Source organism: Microtus ochrogaster, chromosome 5, assembly GCF_000317375.1.
Source record: "Microtus ochrogaster isolate Prairie Vole_2 chromosome 5, MicOch1.0, whole genome shotgun sequence".
Lineage (NCBI taxonomy): Eukaryota > Metazoa > Chordata > Mammalia > Rodentia > Cricetidae > Microtus > Microtus ochrogaster.
Genome location: NC_022012.1, coordinates 80,368,686 through 80,387,741, shown reverse-complemented (window position 1 = coordinate 80,387,741; position 19,056 = coordinate 80,368,686). Strand labels below are relative to the sequence as shown.

At 55.5% G+C, this 19,056-nt stretch overlaps 1 protein-coding gene across 10 annotated transcripts in view; it reads right to left on the bottom strand.

Annotated features, from left to right (window-relative positions):
* Window positions 1-290: 290 nt before the first annotated feature.
* The window catches only part of Cacna2d2 (calcium voltage-gated channel auxiliary subunit alpha2delta 2), a 130,357-nt gene continuing 111,591 nt past the window's right edge, over window positions 291-19,056 (bottom strand). Inside the window, exons 7-39 of one of the 10 annotated variants that reach the window (XR_003376962.1) lie at window positions 17,891-18,022; window positions 17,672-17,729; window positions 16,964-17,014; window positions 16,734-16,833; window positions 16,439-16,597; window positions 16,086-16,193; window positions 15,908-15,986; window positions 15,337-15,386; window positions 15,073-15,162; window positions 14,798-14,869; window positions 14,528-14,602; window positions 13,232-13,306; window positions 13,080-13,151; window positions 12,595-12,666; window positions 12,427-12,488; window positions 11,641-11,717; window positions 10,490-10,510; window positions 7,458-7,518; window positions 5,489-5,586; window positions 5,186-5,276; window positions 5,006-5,068; window positions 4,745-4,848; window positions 4,446-4,544; window positions 4,266-4,354; window positions 4,014-4,064; window positions 3,721-3,792; window positions 3,467-3,619; window positions 3,262-3,314; window positions 3,118-3,173; window positions 2,833-2,996; window positions 2,600-2,709; window positions 2,422-2,504; window positions 291-2,335 (exon numbers count right to left, since the gene is read on the bottom strand). Coding sequence is in view for 8 of the 10 variants with exons in the window: in XM_026779501.1 (XP_026635302.1) it covers window positions 2,192-2,335; window positions 2,422-2,510; window positions 2,600-2,709; window positions 2,833-2,959; window positions 3,118-3,173; window positions 3,262-3,314; window positions 3,467-3,619; window positions 3,721-3,792; window positions 4,014-4,064; window positions 4,266-4,354; window positions 4,446-4,544; window positions 4,745-4,848; window positions 5,006-5,068; window positions 5,186-5,276; window positions 5,489-5,586; window positions 7,458-7,518; window positions 10,490-10,510; window positions 11,641-11,717; window positions 12,427-12,488; window positions 12,595-12,666; window positions 13,080-13,151; window positions 13,232-13,306; window positions 14,528-14,602; window positions 14,798-14,869; window positions 15,073-15,162; window positions 15,337-15,386; window positions 15,908-15,986; window positions 16,086-16,193; window positions 16,439-16,597; window positions 16,734-16,833; window positions 16,964-17,014; window positions 17,672-17,729; window positions 17,891-18,022 (2,813 nt within the window). In the remaining 2 variants the exon portion in view is untranslated. Of the gene's footprint in view, window positions 2,336-2,421; window positions 2,511-2,599; window positions 2,710-2,832; window positions 2,997-3,117; window positions 3,174-3,261; window positions 3,315-3,466; window positions 3,620-3,720; window positions 3,793-4,013; window positions 4,065-4,265; window positions 4,355-4,445; window positions 4,545-4,744; window positions 4,849-5,005; window positions 5,069-5,185; window positions 5,277-5,488; window positions 5,587-7,457; window positions 7,519-10,489; window positions 10,511-11,640; window positions 11,718-12,426; window positions 12,489-12,594; window positions 12,667-13,079; window positions 13,152-13,231; window positions 13,307-14,527; window positions 14,603-14,797; window positions 14,870-15,072; window positions 15,163-15,336; window positions 15,387-15,907; window positions 15,987-16,085; window positions 16,194-16,438; window positions 16,598-16,733; window positions 16,834-16,963; window positions 17,015-17,671; window positions 17,730-17,890; window positions 18,023-19,056 lie in introns of all 10 variants that reach the window. The other 9 variants (XM_026779501.1, XM_026779502.1, XM_026779503.1 and 6 more) reach the window with 9 other exon arrangements.

Below are 19,056 nucleotides of genomic sequence, written 5' to 3'. Positions count from 1 at the left end.
AGACCTCAGCCTATTGATCATTTCATTGCTCTCTCTCTCAGAGTCCTGGCCTGGCCTTGAGACTCTGGGCGGTGCTGTTTTCCCCCCTCTTGACAGTTTCTCTCCTGGAGGTTTGTGATATGAAACAAAGCCACGTCAAGTGTAGGAGTCCTATAATGCTCTTTGACCTCTGAGAAACAGGACAGCCTTGGCTTCTCCTCTGACAGAGCAGGGTGATACTCAGCGGTCACAGCCACTTGTCACCATAGCTACCCAGTCCTCAACCCAAGGACCACACAGTGGATGAAAACTGTTTGAAGTGAAAATATGAACATTATTTAATAACTGATCTTCTGTAATAAACCATTTGAAAATATTTTACAAGGAATCACACACACGATATTTTACAAAGTTTCTTGACTTTTTTTTGTCGCTGTTGTTTTTCCAACTTGTCTGTACAAAATAGAATAACAACAAAAAAAGGGCAAAGTAAAGGAAATGGCCCCCAAGTCCCTCAGCCCAAGGTGGGAGGACAGCCAGGTCAGGCGGGCGGATGAGAGGAATGGACCCAGCTGGGGCACGGACAACTACTTGATGGGGACTGTTGTTTTTAAACTTAAAATATATACTTATTTTTATGTATACATTTGTTTCTTTTTTGTTTATATTCTCCATTGAGCACCTGACTACACTACAGTTACACACGCCCCCACAGGACACAGCGGACATCCAGGCTGGGCACACATCATGGACGCCCACCCTGTCATCAGCATTGGGCATGGACCATACACACACTGAGAAAGCAACAAACAACGTGACATTAATTAACGAAGCCATTAATTAATGCATCACCCTCCCCCCTCCTCCCGGTCCAGCTGAGCCTCATGGCTACACCCCCCCGGCCCTCAGTCCCCTATTGGCCCCAGGTTGGGATGCCTTTGGGAGATGACATGGATGAATCGTGTGAAGAGATGTGTCCAGGCCCAGACTTGTGTGTATGTGTGTGTGTGCGCACGCACAGTGTTTACATGTGTGCACGGTAGAAGTGAGTGTTCAGCAAGGGTGGGGCAATTTGGCCTCCTAAGGGAGGGAGTGTTTGTGTGTGTGTGTGTGTACGCTTGTGAGCGTGTGTACAAGGAAGAAAGAGTTGGGCCTGGGTGTGTAAGAACCAGATTGGGGGTGGGATGGCCCAGCCAGGAGAGACCAAGTCACCCCTGCTAAGGCAAAGAGCAATGTCTGGAGGGGTTCTTCTGCTAAAAGGGTTCAGGTAGTGATGCGTGGTTCTACTAGGGTCCTGACACTAGTGAAGAATGGACATAATGAGCACCTCGCAGGGAGAGGGGGACTGGAGGGGACACTGGTGGCTAGGGGTGAAACAAAGAGGCCTTCCCCAGCATTTGGCACTGTCTGACATTCAGCTTTAGAGATGGGAGGGCCAGCCGGGCTGCATCATCTCCGAGTGTAGGCAGAGGGGAACAGAGATGGAAGGCACCGGCCTACCTTCTCCCTGACCTCTGCCCTGTGTAAGGCTTTGTGGGCCCCCCATGGTGTGTGCCCATGTCTGTTGGTGTGCTCCCTCTGGGGTATGTCTAATGAGAGTCCAGTTTCTGCTTTCAGGGGTCCAGGTGTGTATGGGGTGTGTTCGAACTGATGTCATTGTGAGACTGTCCTGACACCTGCAAGGCTGGGGCGTGGGTTTGTGGTTGTAGGTCTGAAAGGAGCAGGAGCCTATGGGGGGCTGCCCCAGAATCTCTCTCACCACTACTACCTCTCTTCTTCCATTGTTTTCCCCAGAGAAGGTGAGTTTGAGCGTGGGTGGGGCCAAAGGGTCAGGTTAGGGGCACCCAGCAGAGGCAGGGTTGCCTACACAGAGGAAATCTCCAGGCAGGTTGGTCGGTGGAGGCCTGGTTTGGCACCAGTACTTGTGGCCTCCTTGTCCCAGCCCACGGAGATGAGTCCGGGGTCTGTGGGCACTTGGACAGTTCAGGGGTAAGATAAATCTTGAGTGCCAAACACCATGACACCCTACTTTGGGGCTTCCCTGCCCCAAGGCACAGGCTCTGGGGGGAGGGGCCCAGGTCCTTCAGTGAGGGAGTGGCCCAGGCGCTAGGTTGTGGACTGTGGGATGAGGGGGATGGGAGGGTGAGCGAAAGAGTAGGAGGCCAAGGCGGGGGTATGGTGTGTGTGTGTGTGTGTGTTGGGGGGGGGTCGCTCAGAGGCGGCGAGAGGCAGCAAAGGAGTGAACTTGAGGCTGTGGCCGAGGCGGCAGGCCCAGGAGGAGCAGCAGCTGCAGGGAAACCAGGACGCCCAACGACGGCGGGAAGGAGGCTCCGCGGCCACAGTCTGAGGTATCTTCCTGCAGCGGGGAAGGAAACAAGCAGGCGGTCGTCCCCCAGCCGGCGCAGGATCGTGGACGTCAGCAGCGCCGCTCCCCCGACTCACCGTGGCGTTGTAGTCAAAACAGATGTGAGGGCCTCTTCGGTACCGCGGTCTCTGCACCAGTTCACATTGCTCCGGGCCGTCCGCTGGGCATGGGTGGGGAGTCAAGGAGGAGGCGGCAGCAGCGACTCGGAGGGGAGCATAGGGCAGGAGGGGCGCGGGGAGGGCGGGGGCAGGATACAGTGTGTCTCCTTCTGCAGCAGCCGTCCCGCCTCGCACTGGCTGCACAGCGGCTTTTCAGCCACCACAAACAGAAGGTTGGTGTTGGTCAGTCTCTGCGCGTGGAACAGCCTGGAGGGACGATCGGAGGGCGGCATCTTGGAGGTTCGCTCCTCCCCGGAGCCACGGCCCTGACCACGCCCACCAAACAGACCACACCCCTCCAACACTCCCCGCCTCTCGCCCTGCAAGTACCTGCTGCAGTTTCCGCAGTCGATGATGGCGTTGTAGGACGCGTTCACCGAGCCGAAGTAGTACTGGGTCTGCTTCATGACGCAGCTGCTCTCGCGCGTCTCGGGGCTGCCCTCGGCTTCTGCCGGGTCTGCGGGGCCCAGACGCCTCAGCCCCGCCCACAGACCCTGATACGGTGTCGGCCTCAGCTTGGCTCAGCCCTAAGCCCCGCCCTCCCAGGGAAGCGGGCGGGCGGCCGTTCCCACCCGTGGTGTAGATTTGAGGACGAGCCTCCCAAGTCCTACCTACCTGCCTGGAACCAGCTGTGGTAGATGAGGCCGTAGAGTAGCTGCTGGAATAAGGACCTGTAGAGCACGGGGCACCGAGTACTGGCGGTTAGGAGAGGCCAGTGCCTTCCTGGCCACTTTTACCAAGCACTCCTCCAGGACTCACCAGGCGGCAGCAGAGGTCCACCAGGCCAAGTTAAGGAAGTCTGCAATGGTTGGCTGTAGTGGAGAGAGGAGTACGGCTTCTACTGTTGCCTCTGGCTCTAGGTCAACCCCAGCTCTCTCAAATGTTAGAGGTGGGGGAGGGTTCGCTGTAGGCGGGTCTTCCAACCGCTCCCCCCCTCCATATTCGGGCATTTCTGGGAGCTCACCACAAAGACACCCCGGGGTGCAGCACCCAGGTTTCCAGGAGGCTGTGGGGCACAGGCTGCCTGGTAGTCATAGGATTCCTTTCGGGTGTAGAATGAGTTATTATAGAGGGCCAGCATCAGGTTGGCATCCACCTCACTGAAGAATCTGCCAACCTGGTGATGCAGGAAGGGAGCAATAGTCACAGGGCTGGCGGTGCCGCACCTCTAGAGGGCTCTGCCCTATCCCTTCCTTTCACTTTCTTCCGGACCCTCACCTGGTCCCACTGATGGTTCTGGTTTGACAGTACCAGGAATCCTCCGTCATCGATGAGGACACAGAGAAGGTCCTAAGAGGCAGGGAAGGGGGATAAATACGGTGAGGGACCCCGCCCCAGACTATTTAAAGCGCTGGCAGTCAAACTCTGAATGAGGGGCTCCACTGCTCAAGGTTTGTCAAGCCTGAAGTCATGGTAGGGGTGTCAAGATCTAAAGGCAGGCTAGGAGTCATGGGGGACCAAGAAGTCTGGGGATGAGGGAAGTTGGGGTCCAGAGCAGAGTCAGCACTCACCTCATTGTTAACCTCGCAGTCCATCTCACAGTGGCTGCTGGGGCCGCACTGCTGGGCAGAGAATGGGTCTGTGAGGTGCCAACCAGTTTCCCTCATTTCTGCCACCCTTCATATGCTGGTTCTGCAGCCTATCTGCAGTACCCCGGCTTCCTACAGGTGCCGGAGCCACTCCAAGTGGCAGGCTCGTTAGGGGTCCTTGGGGACTCCAGAGAGGACACTGCTGGGCTTACTTCCCTTCCCCTGCCCAAATACCTTCTGAGGTTGGTCTTGATGGGTGCGGTTGCTGGCAAGCACCTTGAACTTTTCGGCCCAAGCCTCTAGGTCCAGTTTGACACCCACCACTGTGGGAGAGAGCAGTGGACTGTATGCTACCTACCTAGTTGGTTTCCTGACTGCTACTGTCTCTTGCCCCACCTCCGTCTTCGTATTCACCTGCTGGCCTCAGTGTGCGACGACCCAGACTCAGCTCCACAGCTGTGCTGACGAGGACACCCACCGTGTCATTTTCCAGCTCCAGTGGCCTTAACAGGGCTGGGATGGATGGGTGGAGCAGTCAGAAGGGAAGGCTGCCCATACTGGCCACTCCAAACTGGGTCCTACCAACTTGGGACTAGACCCAGTCTAAACCTCCGGCACCCCAGACAGTGTTTGGCATGGCCTTTCTCTTCACATGTCTCTGGTCTCAGCTAAGGCCTCCCACCTGCTGATGGGCACCGTGGACAGACACTCACAGTCCTGGTGTGGGGGCTTGAAGACATAACCGTGGTTATCCAGGCTGCGGCGGTAGAAGCTGGCATTGAAGGGTTCAGGGTTCTCTGTCCAGTCTTCGGCTGCCCTAGAGCGCCCATGACAGGCAGAGCTTAGTGGGTATATGACTGGATACCAGGGGCAGCTTGTGGTATACAATGGCCTTAGCAGTGCAGAGGCTTCTGGGTAGTAATGGTTAGGTCCCAGATAGGGAGGGCTGTTGGTGAGTGGGGTTGGTCACTTACTTGTTGGGGAAGACACGTGTGATGCCGCCATCTGTGGCAGCAAATACGGCTAGCAGGCTGTACCTGGGGACAACAGGGAGGTGGGGTCACAGACCTGCGTTCTACTGTGCAAGGCCAGGGCCTCTGGGTCAACCCCAGCCTCCTGCTACACACAGTCACAGCCAGGGTGGTGGTGCATACGTGTTGAGATCTTGGTCCCGCCACACACGTTCTACTAACTGCTGTGTAATGCCCGTGTCCAAAATCAAGTTATGCAGAAGGAAGTTATTGCCTGGAACAGAAGGATAACTTGGAAGGATGTCTTATTGTAGCTCCCGATCATCGCTTGCCCTAGTTTCCAGGGCTCTGGTGAAAGCCTTCTTTATGCCCTGGTCAGACCTTGCCTGCTTGTCTCCAGGCTTCAGTGGGTATGACCCCTCCCTCCCCTCGCTATGCCCCGACCCCAGGTGCTGCCCAGATCCAGACGCCCTGCCGTATACTCACACTGCTTCGAGTCTGGAGTCACTTTCTCCATGAGCTCAATGAAGTTTTTCAGGAATTCAGTGTTGTTGTCTGAGACATTCAGGTCCTTGCAATACTCTCTAGGGTAGGGAGGGGCAAGAAGAGTGGGCTTGGGGGGCCGCACAGGGCAGAGGGTTCCAGGCTTCCTGATGGGTTAGCCTGGACAAAGGCTGAGAAGTCCAGGTTGGGGGGCGGGGCATGAATGTTCTCACAAGCTGTGGTCGCTGTGGGCCTTTAGGCTGCTTGAACTTAAGGTAGGCAGAGTGGACAGAGGATGGGGGTCTGCTTCCTCCGCCCTCGTGGGTTTTCTCTTTCCTGGTCTTGGCCCTGTAGAACCTGCCATCTCTCCTGTATAGCTGAACCCAAATGGTGCACCCAAGAGGCCTCGGGAAATGCAAATGTTAGTGACTGACTCATCTGCCTGAAGCCCTACAGTGTTCTCGTGGGCAGGGTGGGGTTGAGTGCCAGCACTTGCTACTGCTAGTCTAAGGCCTCATCTTGCCTCTTCTTGGCCTTGTGCCTTTGGGCAATGCATCCTGGTTTCCTGGGGCTCATTATTTTCATCATGCCACAGTTGGGAAGTCAGTAGGAATGTGTAGGTCCCAGACTGGCTGTTCCTTCCCTCAAGGTGAGCAGGCCCTCACAAGGTGCAGGCTCTGGGTCCAGCAAACATGGGTACGACAGAACCTCGAGAAGGTTCTTGGAGAACAATGTTTCTCTCTCTCCTGATGGGTGGAACCATCTCTCTTGCTCAATCCCTTATCCACTCCCCTGCCACCAGGGACCTCTCCAGTGGCCTATATGACAGCAACTCTGTGGGTAATTAAAAAAATGTGCTACTTCCCCATGCTGTGCCAGGACCCATGAGTGTGGGCACCTGGGACTGGATCTCAGCCCCCACTGCTTCACCGTCCCTCAGTGCCTATGTGACGTGTACCCTCCGTATGGATGTACCCAGTGACACCCACACAGCTGTGCACAAGACATACCACACACGTGATATGCGTGGTCACATTGTGAGGCACTTCATTTGCTCATTTTATGCACACTTATTCACACTCTTGAGCCAGTTATTGAGATGACACACAGATCTCTTCCCTCAGTTTCTGCATGTGTCTCACAGGCCGTTCCCAATCACTACTAAATACAGCCCACCCCACATTTACCCATGGCCTCTTGCACACATACACAATGACTCACAAGTACAAACATCTACAGAGACTTGTGGGTGCATGCACACAACGTGCATACACACAGAGGTTAGGGGTGTCCAGAGCCCCATGTGGTGCCGGGGAGTGCTCTCATTCAAAACTCAGGGCACAAGAGAGGGCTTCAGCACCAGAAGGCCTCCTCAGAGGTAGTCCATGGCAGATTGTGTGTATACTGTCATGTGTGTGTTCACACTGAGTGACTCCAGGGTTGGCTCTGGGCCCAGAGCCCTCACTCGCCAGAGAAGATCCTCAAAGCCTTTGCCCTCCTTCCCACTCCTCAGGACTGGCACAGATGGCACTACCCACAGGGGCTCTGGGTGGCTCAGCCCTCAGACCCACACGAACACTGACACAGTGGGCGGGGGTTGGGTGGAGGTATGGACAGGACACCACAAACCAGAGCAGCAGCTGCCCACCAAGGGCGCGTTAGGGGACAGGCCAGCCCAAGGTAGAAAGGGCTCTTTCCTGGTTGCCTGGGAGGGCACAGAAGGTTGTAGAGAATCCCAAAGCCCTCCTGCCCCAGGCCTGGTGGGACACAGGCTGTGGGTACTGGCTACTGCTGCCTGGTGCGGCTACATGGCCTAGGTATGCACACGGCCGCACATACCGGGCTATGCACGGGGTTAGGAGCATCACTGCACAGGACATAGACACACAGAGCTCCAGGCAGCAGTGCAGGAGATAGGGCAGGGCAGTCAGGGGGAGGGGAGGACGCCTTAGCAAGGCCACACGCAAGCTACCTGGGAGCAATGAAAACATGTCCTTCAGACTCAAAGCTGCTGGGGAGCAGGAACTCAAAATCTGCAACAGAAACGGGGGGTTATCCGGCGGGGGCTGGGGAGGCAGGAGGCCAGGGGGCTCAGAGCTGTTGGGGCTGGAGGGGCAGGTAGGGACAGGCGGCTTAAGGGAGGGGGAAGACACCAGCAAAGAGGGAACCCGCCACTTCCACGTTCAGGTTTGAGCCAAAGAAAAGGGAGGGCGAGGAGGGTGTAGGGCCTGTGGAAACTACAGCATCGCAGGAGAAGGGCAGTTATAGCCAATATGTTGCCCGGGCCTGGTCCTCTGTCGGTAGTGAGTCCCTTGGCGTGGCTGTATATGCTTCCATACTGCTGTATAGCACATATACACGGACACACACACACACACATATATATATACACACACTGCTATATATATGCATGGTCTGGGGGAGGCGCCAGTCTTGTTCTTATCACATCCATAATGGAAAAACCGCATGCTGAGCTTCCTTTGCCTCTAAAGAGACTTTGAGGAAGGGAATTGGCTTTTGGCTGCGGATTTTTAGCTCTCTTTGCTGCAGCTGTTTGCATTTTGGTAGGTCTTGCTTTTGTTCTGTGTCAGGCATCAACATGGCCAAACCGAAAGGGTTTCTCACAGGCACAGACAGTCCAACCAGAGACGGGCATGAACAGCTGGTGGTGGCGGCTACGGCAGTGCACCGTGGAGGTCTGAGGGTGGGGTGTCCTTCCTGGAACAGGATGCTGGGTGAAGGGAAACCCAGGGGGCAAGGACTGTTCCACAGTGTGTTGCGAGACAAGGATGCTGGTGGACTCTGTACACCTGCTTTCCCAGCTGGGGGCACAGGGCACATGGGGAAGGAGGAGCCTGCAGGGAATGCTGGGAGTGCCTAGGTGGGTGGTCTAGCAACTGTGCCTGTGCCTCAGGCTTAGGAGCTGTGCATATAGGTGGCATGGATGCATGAGTGTGTACACACTTGTCTTTATATGCATGAATGCACGAGTGTGTGCACACTTGTCTTTATATGCATGGATGCATGAGTGTGTGACACTCGTCTTTATAAGGGTGTGTATTCACAGGCCTGAGAATATGACTGCAGGACTCCACTGTGGCCTCTTTCTGCCCAGCTGGATTGGGTTACTCTGCTGTGTGCCTATTTTATTTTAGTTTTTTGAGACAGGGTCTCCTGCAGTCCAGGTTGACTTAGAACTCGCTTACACAGCTGAGAATGACTTTGGACTTCTGATTCTCATGCATACACCTTCAGAGGACTGGGATATGGGCAGGAGCCGTCACATCTGGACTATGTGATGGTGGGGATTGAAGTCAGGACTTTTGATAAATGCCAGGCAATGACAAGCGCTGTTGCAACTGAACTACATCCCCAGCCCTGTTAGGTGTATCTGTGAGGGCCCCTTGGTAGTATAATCCTGGCAGTTCAACTCCCCAGATTTTTAAAAAGATGGTCTCTGTTGTCTTGACTAGCCTCCAGTTCATGGACATCCTCCTGCCCGAGCCTCTTGAATGCTAGGATTTAGGCCTAGGCCACCACACTTGGCTTTCCCTATCCTACCCTCACCCACATCCAGACTCTCTTTCACCCCGGCGCTTTAGTCATCCCAGAAGAGGGATTCTCACTGTTCCCAAATACTCCCACGATGCACTGCAAAGTTCTGGACAGAGGAAACTTGAGGTGCTTTGGGGGGCTGGGCAGTCACTGGTTGGACTGTTCCTTTCTGATAGGACTGTGAGGCAGGGTTTGGACACAAGCCAAAGGGGAGGGAGTAGGGGTGGGGAAAGGAGGAGGAGGAGAAAGAAAAAGGAGGGATGAGGGACAAGGAGGGAGACTATACTATGCTTGTTATGTTTCCAGGGTCTTGAAGTTCTAGGGTCAGTATGTGGGGTGTGAGATGGGAGAAAAGACAGCTCAAGCCAGTGGAACTATGCAACCCACTCTGACCCAGGCCAGCAAGGACAGCTTATTCCCTTTGTTGGACTAGGCTAGACAAGTCCTCTCGGTTTCTTGGGGAGTCCTCTGCTTCCAGTTTGGGGACATCCCCATGTGGTTCTCCATGCCCCACAGGGTCAAATGTTCCCTGGGAAGGCAGCTCTCTGTGCACCAATGGCAGACATATTCATGTGTCACCTTTTCTAACTCCCATCGTCCTCTGTCAAGGCCTGGTGTTCACCATCTACTGTTCTGCAACCTGACTTGGGATCCTTTCCTTTGTCAGTAGCCTGGTCTCCTCTGGTTGGCTCTGGGGATCCATGCCTGATGAAGCCTATGGTTTCCGAATCTGCCTTTATTTCCCCAGGGGAATAGCTTTCCCACACCTATGGGCTCTTCCTAGGAACAGCGAGTACCTAAGATCAGGGATTGCCCAAGGGTCCTTAGCAAAGCAACGGGAACCCAGGATGACTGGTTAGCCTTGCCCTCCTGTGGCCTGGTGGCCTGTGTGACCCCCCCCTCCCCCACTAAGGCTTCTGAGCCTTGCCACCTCTTCTAGGAGAGCTGTGAGCTCTGGGGCCACAGCAGAACAGAGGCCTAAGTGTCAGTGAGGGTGCCTGCTGGGATTTCCCTCTTCCACATCTTACATGAGCCCCGCTGAGGGCTGACCTATCAACTGTATCTCAAGCTTCCTGCCCTGCTGGGAAGGTGGTGGTGGAGAAGCATCCAGCTTTGTTCCCACTGTTGAGTTGTCTTAGAGGGGCAGAGAAATTGGAGAGGCAAAGGGCTTCCCATGGGGTCCCACAAAAACTAGGGAATAGGAGGAAGGGGTCTGGGCCCACAGGACACTCTGGAGAACTCTCCGCAGACAGCCCCAGAAGTGGGCTACTGGCTCTAAGAGGGGTGTCAGGATCAGAGGAAAAGCAAGAACCGAGGAGCCAAGGGATGCTGGGAGGGAGCCCCAGAGGGCAGGGGTGTGGCTGGTCCTGGGCAGGAAGGGGGGCAAGCAGGGGCGTGAGGGCAGGTGGGGTGGGGAGAGGAGGGTGCACTGGTTCTGAATATACTTGCCCTTCAGTTTGCTGATTGGCACTGGGACAGTCCACCAAGAGAGAAAGCGAGGAAAACAAAAACACAAACACAAAAACAAACGAAAAGGGGGAGGGGAAGGGGAGGGGCACAAACAATATTTTATTCAATGACTGTTTGAATGAAAATATTGTGTCTCATCATCATACCGAAAGGAAACTTCTTGCAAAAAACGACATGAGAGAGAAAGAGAGAGCGAGAAACTCAAAGGAGATGAGCCCCAGTCGGCCAGGCAGGTGCGGGGGCGCCCGGTGGGGCCGGAGCCCCAGCCTCCCTCCCAGTGACCTCTGGCATTGGGCAGGCAGGGCCAGGCCTGAGATCCAGGCCTTTCCAGAGAGGCCCATGGTGAGCAGGCATGCATGGGGAGCCACAGGCAGAGGAGTGGGAGAGCCGAGGAGGGAGAAGGAAGGAGAGAGAAAGGATGAGAGAGATGGAGTGTAGGGGTGAAAGAGGGAGGGGGAGCAGGGAGGGGGATGAGAGAAGGGTGTAAGCCAGAAGTGAGGGAGAAAAGAGGAAGGGAAGGAGGAGAGAGGAAAGAACACAGACAAAGGGAGAGGGGGAGGGCAGGGGTTTTGGGTTGGGGAGAAGGGGTGGTGGGAAAGTGAGAGGGACTGAGCAGGATGGAGAGGAAGAGAAGATGGGGAGGAAGGGGGGAGAGAAATGAGGGGAGAGATGGTGGGAGAAGGTGACCTGGAGGAGGAGAGGGAAGAGCAGATGGGGGAGGAACAGAGGACAAGAGATCTTGGGACAAAGGAGGCACCACAGGAGGAACAGGGGAAGGAAGTCAGAAGAGAAGGGAGGGGCAGGGGTGCTTTCTAGGAATGTAGTCCCCAGGAGTGTTTAGGGCAGGCAGGCTTAGAAGGGAAGACACGGGCTAGGAAAAACCAAAAACAATCCTCAACGGAAACCATGAGAGAATGGTCTAGAACCAAATCTGAGAAAGGCAAGCATGCAGATTTCCACAGACTTTCGAAGGCTGGTTCCCCAGCCTGTGGGCACGCCTGAGGCTGGGCAGACTTGGCAGGAGGGGCTGCCTTGCCGGCAAGCGCAGCTGGCTATGCTGCCTGGGGCCGGCCAAGGGTGCAGGGGCAGAGGCAGGGGTGCAGGGCGCAGGCAGGGGCCAGGCCACTTACACTTGACCTGCAGGATCTGGTCGCTGAGGTTGGCTTGGAGGTAGAAGGTGCTGTAGGGTGGGAGCACCAGCCCCAGGCTGGGGAGGAGGGGAGGGGAGAGCACAGGTCACTGATGAGGATTGGCGGCCACACTAACACTTCCTTCCTAGGGCCTTAGAGCCACAGAGGCCCAATCTGTGGCAGCCACAAGTCCCCTGCACAACTCCATATCCAAGGAGTTAGCACCTTGGAGGCCTGAACCTTCTCCCCAAACCATCCTGGAGGCCTCGAAACTACTAGCCCCAAGTGATTCCCCACCCTACTGCCCACCTCAGCACCCACCTGCCCTACAATGTCCTGACCAACAGGAAGCTTTTGAGGGGCAGGCATGAACCCCATGAGAGCCCAGAGGCAGTGTGGGCTGGTCCTGGGGTGTGACAATGCTCCTATTATTTCAGAATGGACTATGGAGCAGTTGAGTGGGGTGCGTGCAGACAGCCCCCGGGGTCAAGACTGGCTGAGGCTGCAATGCTGACTGTGAGCAGTCAGGGAGCGTTGAGATGATCCCTGGGGTGTGGTACCCAGGAGATCCTCCAGGAAGGGGGATGCCAGGGGCACTGTCCTGTCCTCAATCCCGTTCTTCCAGGACCTGCTGCTTGCTCCACAGGGCCAGGGGAGGCCCTGGGGGACCAAACATCTCAGGTTAAATAAATAGTAAGGATAGGGGTGCAAGAGGGAGAAGCAGTTGGGTTCAGATTTAGGGGTCACTCTCACCCTTCTCTGTCTACCCAGCTCTGGCTCACTTACCTGTAGTTGGTGCTCCTTATAGGCACCCAGGTGTAGTTCCGAATCACCTCATCTATGTACCTCTGGGAGAGGAGGCTGCGTCAGGTTCTTGGGTGAGCAGGCTAGGGTGGGTGGGTAGGGATGGGTGCCCATTCTGATGCCCTTGTTTCCCATCCTGTGCCTTCATACCTCATCCAGGGACTTGACCAATGTCCTGATCTGCTTGTGGCCCTTGTTGCCATCAATCATGCTGCGACGGATCTGCAAGGGCCAACGGTGTGAACCCCCTGCTCCTGTGCTAGCCTCCTCCTTGCCTTCACCCCTGCTCCTGTGCTAGCCTCCTCCCTGCCTTCACCCCTGCTCCTGTGCTAGCCACCTCCCTGCCTTCACCCCTGCTCCTGTGCTAGCCACCTCCCTGCCTTCACCCCTGCTCCTGTGCTAGCTACCTCTTCCCTGCCTCCCTGCCTTCACCCCTGCTCCTGTGCTAGCCACCTCCTCCGTGCCTTCACCCCTGCTCCTGTGCTAGCTACCTCTTCCCTGCCTCCCTGCCTTCACCCCTGCTCCTGTGCTAGCCACCTCCTCCCTGCCTTCACCCCTGCTCCTGTGCTAGCCACCTCCTCCGTGCCTTCACCCCTGTTTCTGGGCAAGCCACCTCCTCCCTGCCTTCACCTCACCTCCTCCTTGTTCTCATCTTCCAGCTCTGCATCCAGGAAGTCCAGGGTCACAGGCTCCCGGAAGTTGGTAGTCTGCAGGAAGCCAGGTAGGAAGTCAGGAGTCCTCATTTTGGAGGGTTTACCTGCCTTCCATGGCCACTCACCTGGCTTACCTGGGGCTTGAGGTTGGGATGTAGCAACACGTAGCCGTTCAGGTCAATAGCAAACACATAGCCATTAGCGCCAAGCTGTGAGGTACAGATTTGGAGCTCAGAGGCTGTACAGGGATTTCTTACACTATGAGCTTCTCTCTATTCTGTTTCCCATGCTGCTTGCTTTTGGCCAAAGGCTCCCTCCTGGCATATGGCCCCAAGTCTGCCTCTGAAGCCAGGCTGGGTGCCCCTCATACACCAGCCCCCACCAAGAGTGACTGGCCCTGTAGGCAGGCATCCTTCATTTCCCGTGGAGGTACCAGCCAGGCTACCTCTGCACCTGCATGAGGCCCACAAGTCTGCTGCCTTTGTACCACTATGGCCCTCTTGGACCTATTGAGTTCTCAAATTATGCTTTCCTGTCCCCATTTCAGTGTCGTACAGGAGGGAGAGATGCCTGGGAACCCTGCAGGCCTGGTGGAAGGCAAGCAGGAGGGAGTGGAACCCAGGGACCAGCCCTTGCTTCGGATTGTCTTCCTACTCTATGTGGAATCTCTCAGGTCAAGCAAGGGTTCCATATGGTTCGGACTTAAGGCTGTCACGCATGTCCTTCTTCCCCTTGCTTTCATAGCTGAGACCTAAGTTCTCTAGCCAAACCGCCATGCCATCCCTTCCCCAGCTCCAGCTTCTGCCTTTTGCTTTCATGCTGCTGTCTGGAAGAGTTCCCTCTGCTCCCCTCCCCATTTTTCCACCCAGCACACGTCTGGGGGCTGAATCTGGCTTGCCACCGGTCACAATAATTTGATGTGAGTCTCATATGGGTTTTATGTTTTTGTTTTCTTCCCCAAGATAGGGTTTCTCTGTTTAATAGTTATGGCTATTCTGGAACTCACACTGTAGAGCAGGCTAGCCTCAAACTCACAGAGATATGTCTGCCTCTGCCTCTGCCTCTGCCTCCTGAGTCCTAGGGTTAAAGGTGTGCCCCACCACTACCCAGCTGGGTTTTATGTTTGTTTGTTTTTAAAAGATTTTATTTATTTATAATGTATAGAGTCTCCTGGCATGTATACCTGCACACCAGAAGAGGGCACCAAATTTCTCATTACAGATGGTTGTGAGCTACCATATGGTTGTTGGGAATTGAACTCAGGACCTCTGGAAGAGCAGCTAGTGCTCTTCACCTCTGAGCCATCTCTCCAGCCCCCTGGGAAGTCTTTCGTGATCCTCTGAATTCAGAGGCCCCTGTGAAGACCCTTCAATCCCTGGATCTCCTCTGCTGAGTCTGGAAGCAGGATAGTGGGGCAGGTGGACACTTACGGTGTAGTTGGGAGTCAGCCTCTTGATGTCATTCAGGGCCACATCGATGCCCATCACACCCAGGATTAGCTGGTTCTGGGCACAAAGGAGTGGGATGGTACACTGTAAGGAGTCAAGTCCATGGGGGAACTAAAGGCCTTAAGCTGCTGACACAGACAGTCGCTTTGGCCAGTCTGTAGGATGTCCTATCCCTCCTCCATTCCCAGACCTGCTAAAAGCATGCCAGTCCCTCCCCAGACAGCCCACCGGGCACCTCACCGGGCACCTCACCTTCTTTTCCCCAGGGCCATCCTGTGTCAGGTTGAAAACAGGGAGAGTCCCAGTTACCACCAACCCCAGTCCCTAAGGGGAGAGGAAGAGGATGAGGTCTCCTGTGGCCAGTTCTGCCCCACTCTGAGTGTTCAGAGAAGGGGCTCAGGCATAGGCCACCTGTCATTTTCCTTTACTTGGTCAACACCAATAAGGGGGCCCCCAAGGGTCTTGACCCTGTGGGCATATCCCTGAGGGAAGGCCTCCAGTCCCCTTCCTTTGCCCAAAGGCCTTACCAGTGCATCTTCATACACGTTTGTCCATTGCACCTGCTTGGCTTCCTTGCCTGCCAGTACCATGGGCCTGCCCAACACATCCAGGTATTCCTGGGTACGGAGAGAAAGGCACTTAAATGTCCTTCCCAACTCACTTTCTCTCATCTGCTGCCATGTGCCTCAGCAGCCACCAGGGGTCGCTTTCGGCCCATGGCAGTGAAAGGCACTCAGCAGCAACCAGAGGGAAGCAAAGAACTGGGAGGGGCGGCCTCCCGGCCACCTCACCTGTGTGTTGATGCGGATGGCTCCGATGGAAGGGATCTCAAAATAGTAACCTGTAAAGGGAGGAGAGGTGGGCTTGTCTGGCACAGTGAGACCCACATCGCAGGGGGCACTGCCTCCTAGGGCATATCTGCAGCCTTTTGTGTATTTAGTTACACCCCTCAAACTTCTTTGTGCTCTCTGGCATTGCCCAGGCACTGGCTACAGAAGAGGATAGATTGTGTGTGTGTGTGTGCGGGGGGGGGGGCTAAGGAAGCAGTGGAGGTGGAGGAAGGAGTTTCATTCTAGGATATCAGTTAACATTCAGAGTTTACCCAAGTGCACAGGGATTGATCAGCAAACAGATGTGGGAGCAGAAAAGCTGGACAGATGGACAGTGGACATACAGCCAGATGGGCAGGAACATGCTTTGTCAGATAGACAAGTAAGACAGCCCACCAAACAGACAAAGCAATGGACAGCCATCTGTATGGAAGGACAGACAGTGAGTGAACAAACAGCTGGACATATGGATGGACAGCTGGCAGCAGGACATAGCAGGCAGATGCCTTGGTAGTGAGATCCAGCAAGGTACCTTTGTTAGTGCAGGCCATCCACTGCAGAGGTGTGACATCATAGTTATGCTGCCCTACGGAGAATGTGAACACCCGCACCTGTCGGAGCAATGAGGTTATTCCTGTGGCCACTCGAGGACAGCCCTCTCCTGTCCCGGGCCTAGCTCAGGGCAGCCACCCATCAGGGTTGAGCCTCACCGTCCGGTTGGGCCAATTATATTTCTCGAAGACATCTTGCACACGATCTTCGCCCCCATCCGTGAACATCATGATCATCTTATTGCAGTTAGCCCGAGTGATGTTGGACTAGTCAAGGGTGAACACAGAGTCAGGCAGTCCTTGGTCTCTCACAGGCCCAGGGAAGAGCCTCCCTCCTCTGGTAGGTAAGCTTGGCCCTCTGGCCCTCTGGCCCTCTGCCCTCAGAGCAGGTGGGCTATCTGTCTAAACTGCCTGTTTAGTGTTAACAAGGCCATCCACCTTTATCTTCCCACGTCACTACGCCTGGTCCCTTGCCCACCCCTGACCACCATTTGCCCTCCCATGGGGCTCACATTTTGTAGCTGGTCAAAGGCATACTCAAAGCCGGCCTTGTAGCCTGTGGTGCCCTTGGCCACCATGCCCTGCACGGCTTCCTTGAAGACCTTCTTGTTACGCACATTGGCCTGCACCAGGTGTGTGAAGCAAGACACAGGCTGCGCCTTCTCGTTGAACTGTGGGGACAGTGAGAGGGTGAGTAGCTTCAGGCTGGCCACGGTGGACAGCTGTCGCACAAGGCTGATGGTTGTCATGGGAGCAAGATGGATGGGGGTGAGTAGTTCCCAGCCCGCCTGCCACCTTGGCACTCACTGAGGCCACGTTCACGTAGTCATCATCGGAGAGTGTGTCCAGCATCTCACAGACGGATGTCTTCATCAGCTTCAGAGTCAGGCCGCTCACGCTGCCACTCCTGTAAAGAGGGCAGGGGCTACGTGTGTGTGGGCTCTCAGGCTGCTCCCGCCCTCTCCTCATAATGTTCCCAGGCAGAAGAATCCAGCCTGGCTCCACCCCAGCCCCACCAGCCTACAACGCTCACTTACACATCCACAATGATGACCATGTCCTTGGGGGACGAGGCCCCCTGTATATACCTGCCGGTGAGAAGACTCAGTTAGGGACAGCACCTTGGGACCGGTGGCTTCTTCCTCCCTCTACCCGTTTATTGGTTCATGTATTTCTATTGGCCATGTACTACATGGGTCGAAATGGGTCTGGGCACTGGGGAGACCATGCTCTATAAAAGAAGACAGCTCTTGCTCCTGGCATGAGTGATTTGGTCCCTTATGAAGTGAACAAGAGGTGTGGGGGGCAGGTAATCCACAGAGGGGCAGAGAGCTTCAGTGGCTGTGTCCTCTGCCCCAGATAGAGGCTCCACAGAATGGGGGGGGGAGGGAAGGTTATGACATAGGGAGAGAGGGGGAGAGCAGAGGGCAGGGTGTCTAGGGATCAAAGGAGTAGGGTGGGGCTCTCTAGCCTGGCGGAGGCTGTATCTACCCTTGGGAACATCTCTCAGTCCTGAGTGGGTGGAGGGGACTGGGTAGTGGACCGTATGTGTAGGGGCAGAGGCAGCTGGGCGGCCTGCCTGGGTGATGGGATCCATTTTCCAGTGGCAGCGATGTGTGAAATGAAAATTGGATAGAGCTGGCTGCGCCCTGCTCGGAGGTCTGGATATTGAGAGGGAGGGGAGCAGGCAAGAGATGGGGAGCTGAGGGGGTATCTCTCTTCAGCTCCCCCCCTTGCTCACTCACCAGGGTCGTCTTCGGACGTCATACAGGTCAATCTTCTTGGGGGCTCGCCATGGTGTGGCTGTGGAAAAGAGAGGGTGAAGGAACCTTGTGGAAAGGCCTGACTAGAGCAGCTCGGAGTCACGAGAATGACTTGGTTTACTCTGTGCACCTCAGGATGGGTGGGCTTAGAGATGGAGCAAGATGGATGCTGGATGGGCCAAGAGACAGGTTGGCACCTACCTGGGTAATAGCGAGTGACTCCCGTGGCACTGCCGAAGACCTGCCACAGCAGGGTAGGGTCTTGCCTACGGTTCTCGATGAAGACATTCTCCAGGGCCTCGGTCCAGTTAAGCTCATTGAGGATGACGGTAGCTGGGGAGGGGCAGAAGGCTGGGCTGGAGAGCTCTAGGCTGCCTCTGCTAAACCCACCCCCACGGCACAGATGTGGAAACCTCCCCCCTCAATGGCCTCCCCTGCTCGTGGCCTGCCCAGACTTTCTTTGGTTTTCCAGGATCTCACTAGGGACCATACTAGCTCCCCCAGGAAGATTTTCTTGCCCTCCCTCCTCCAAATCATCAAAGCAATTTCTCAGCCTACCCCTCAACCAGGCCTCAGTGAGCAAGCAGGGCTGATGTGGCTTGTGGCCCATGGAGAAGGGCCGCCTAGGTGGCAGGGAACTGTGAGCTGGGCCCCCATCCAGCATGCTGCCTGGAGCCTGAGGCTGGTCCCCAGGGAGCTCACCCACTCAGCATGCACTCCAGGCTGCAGCCACAAGAAAGCAATTAAGGGCCTGCTGATGGGGCTGGAATTATTCAGCTATTAAGGTACCTGATAAGCTGGAAGCCACTCAGCTTCATGATTAATCAACTGGGGCCAGGAGCAAGCAGGGGCAGAGGTGGGGGCTGTGGAGGGGCAGGGGTGGGGCCAGGATCCTACTCCACCACAGGCACGCGTGCTTGCACACACATGCACATGTCCACGCAGCCTGCATCCTCGGCAGGTATTCCTGGCTCTAATCTCTGCGTTTCCAGCCAAATGTAGAAACCCTATCCCCTTTCTTCCAAGCAACACAATTGCTGCCATGGGTAAGGGGCACACAGGAGCTCTTACATGCTACCACCAATTACCCATACCTTCCATTCTCTAACCCCTGGCATTACACATGGGTGACCCCCTCCCTCCTGCCAGACTCACCCCTGCACACCCTCACAAAGTAAGGCTGCTCTCTATCCTGCTGACCAACCTGGGTGGCATTCCTGTTCTAGAACTCAGGGTGTCCTTAAGTCTACCTGATGTGTGTGTGGGCATATGTTTTTTTTTTTTTTTTGTTTTTTTTGAGACAGGGTTTCTCTGTGGCTTTGGAGCCTGTCCTGGAACTAGCTCTGTAGACCAGGCTGGTCTCGAAC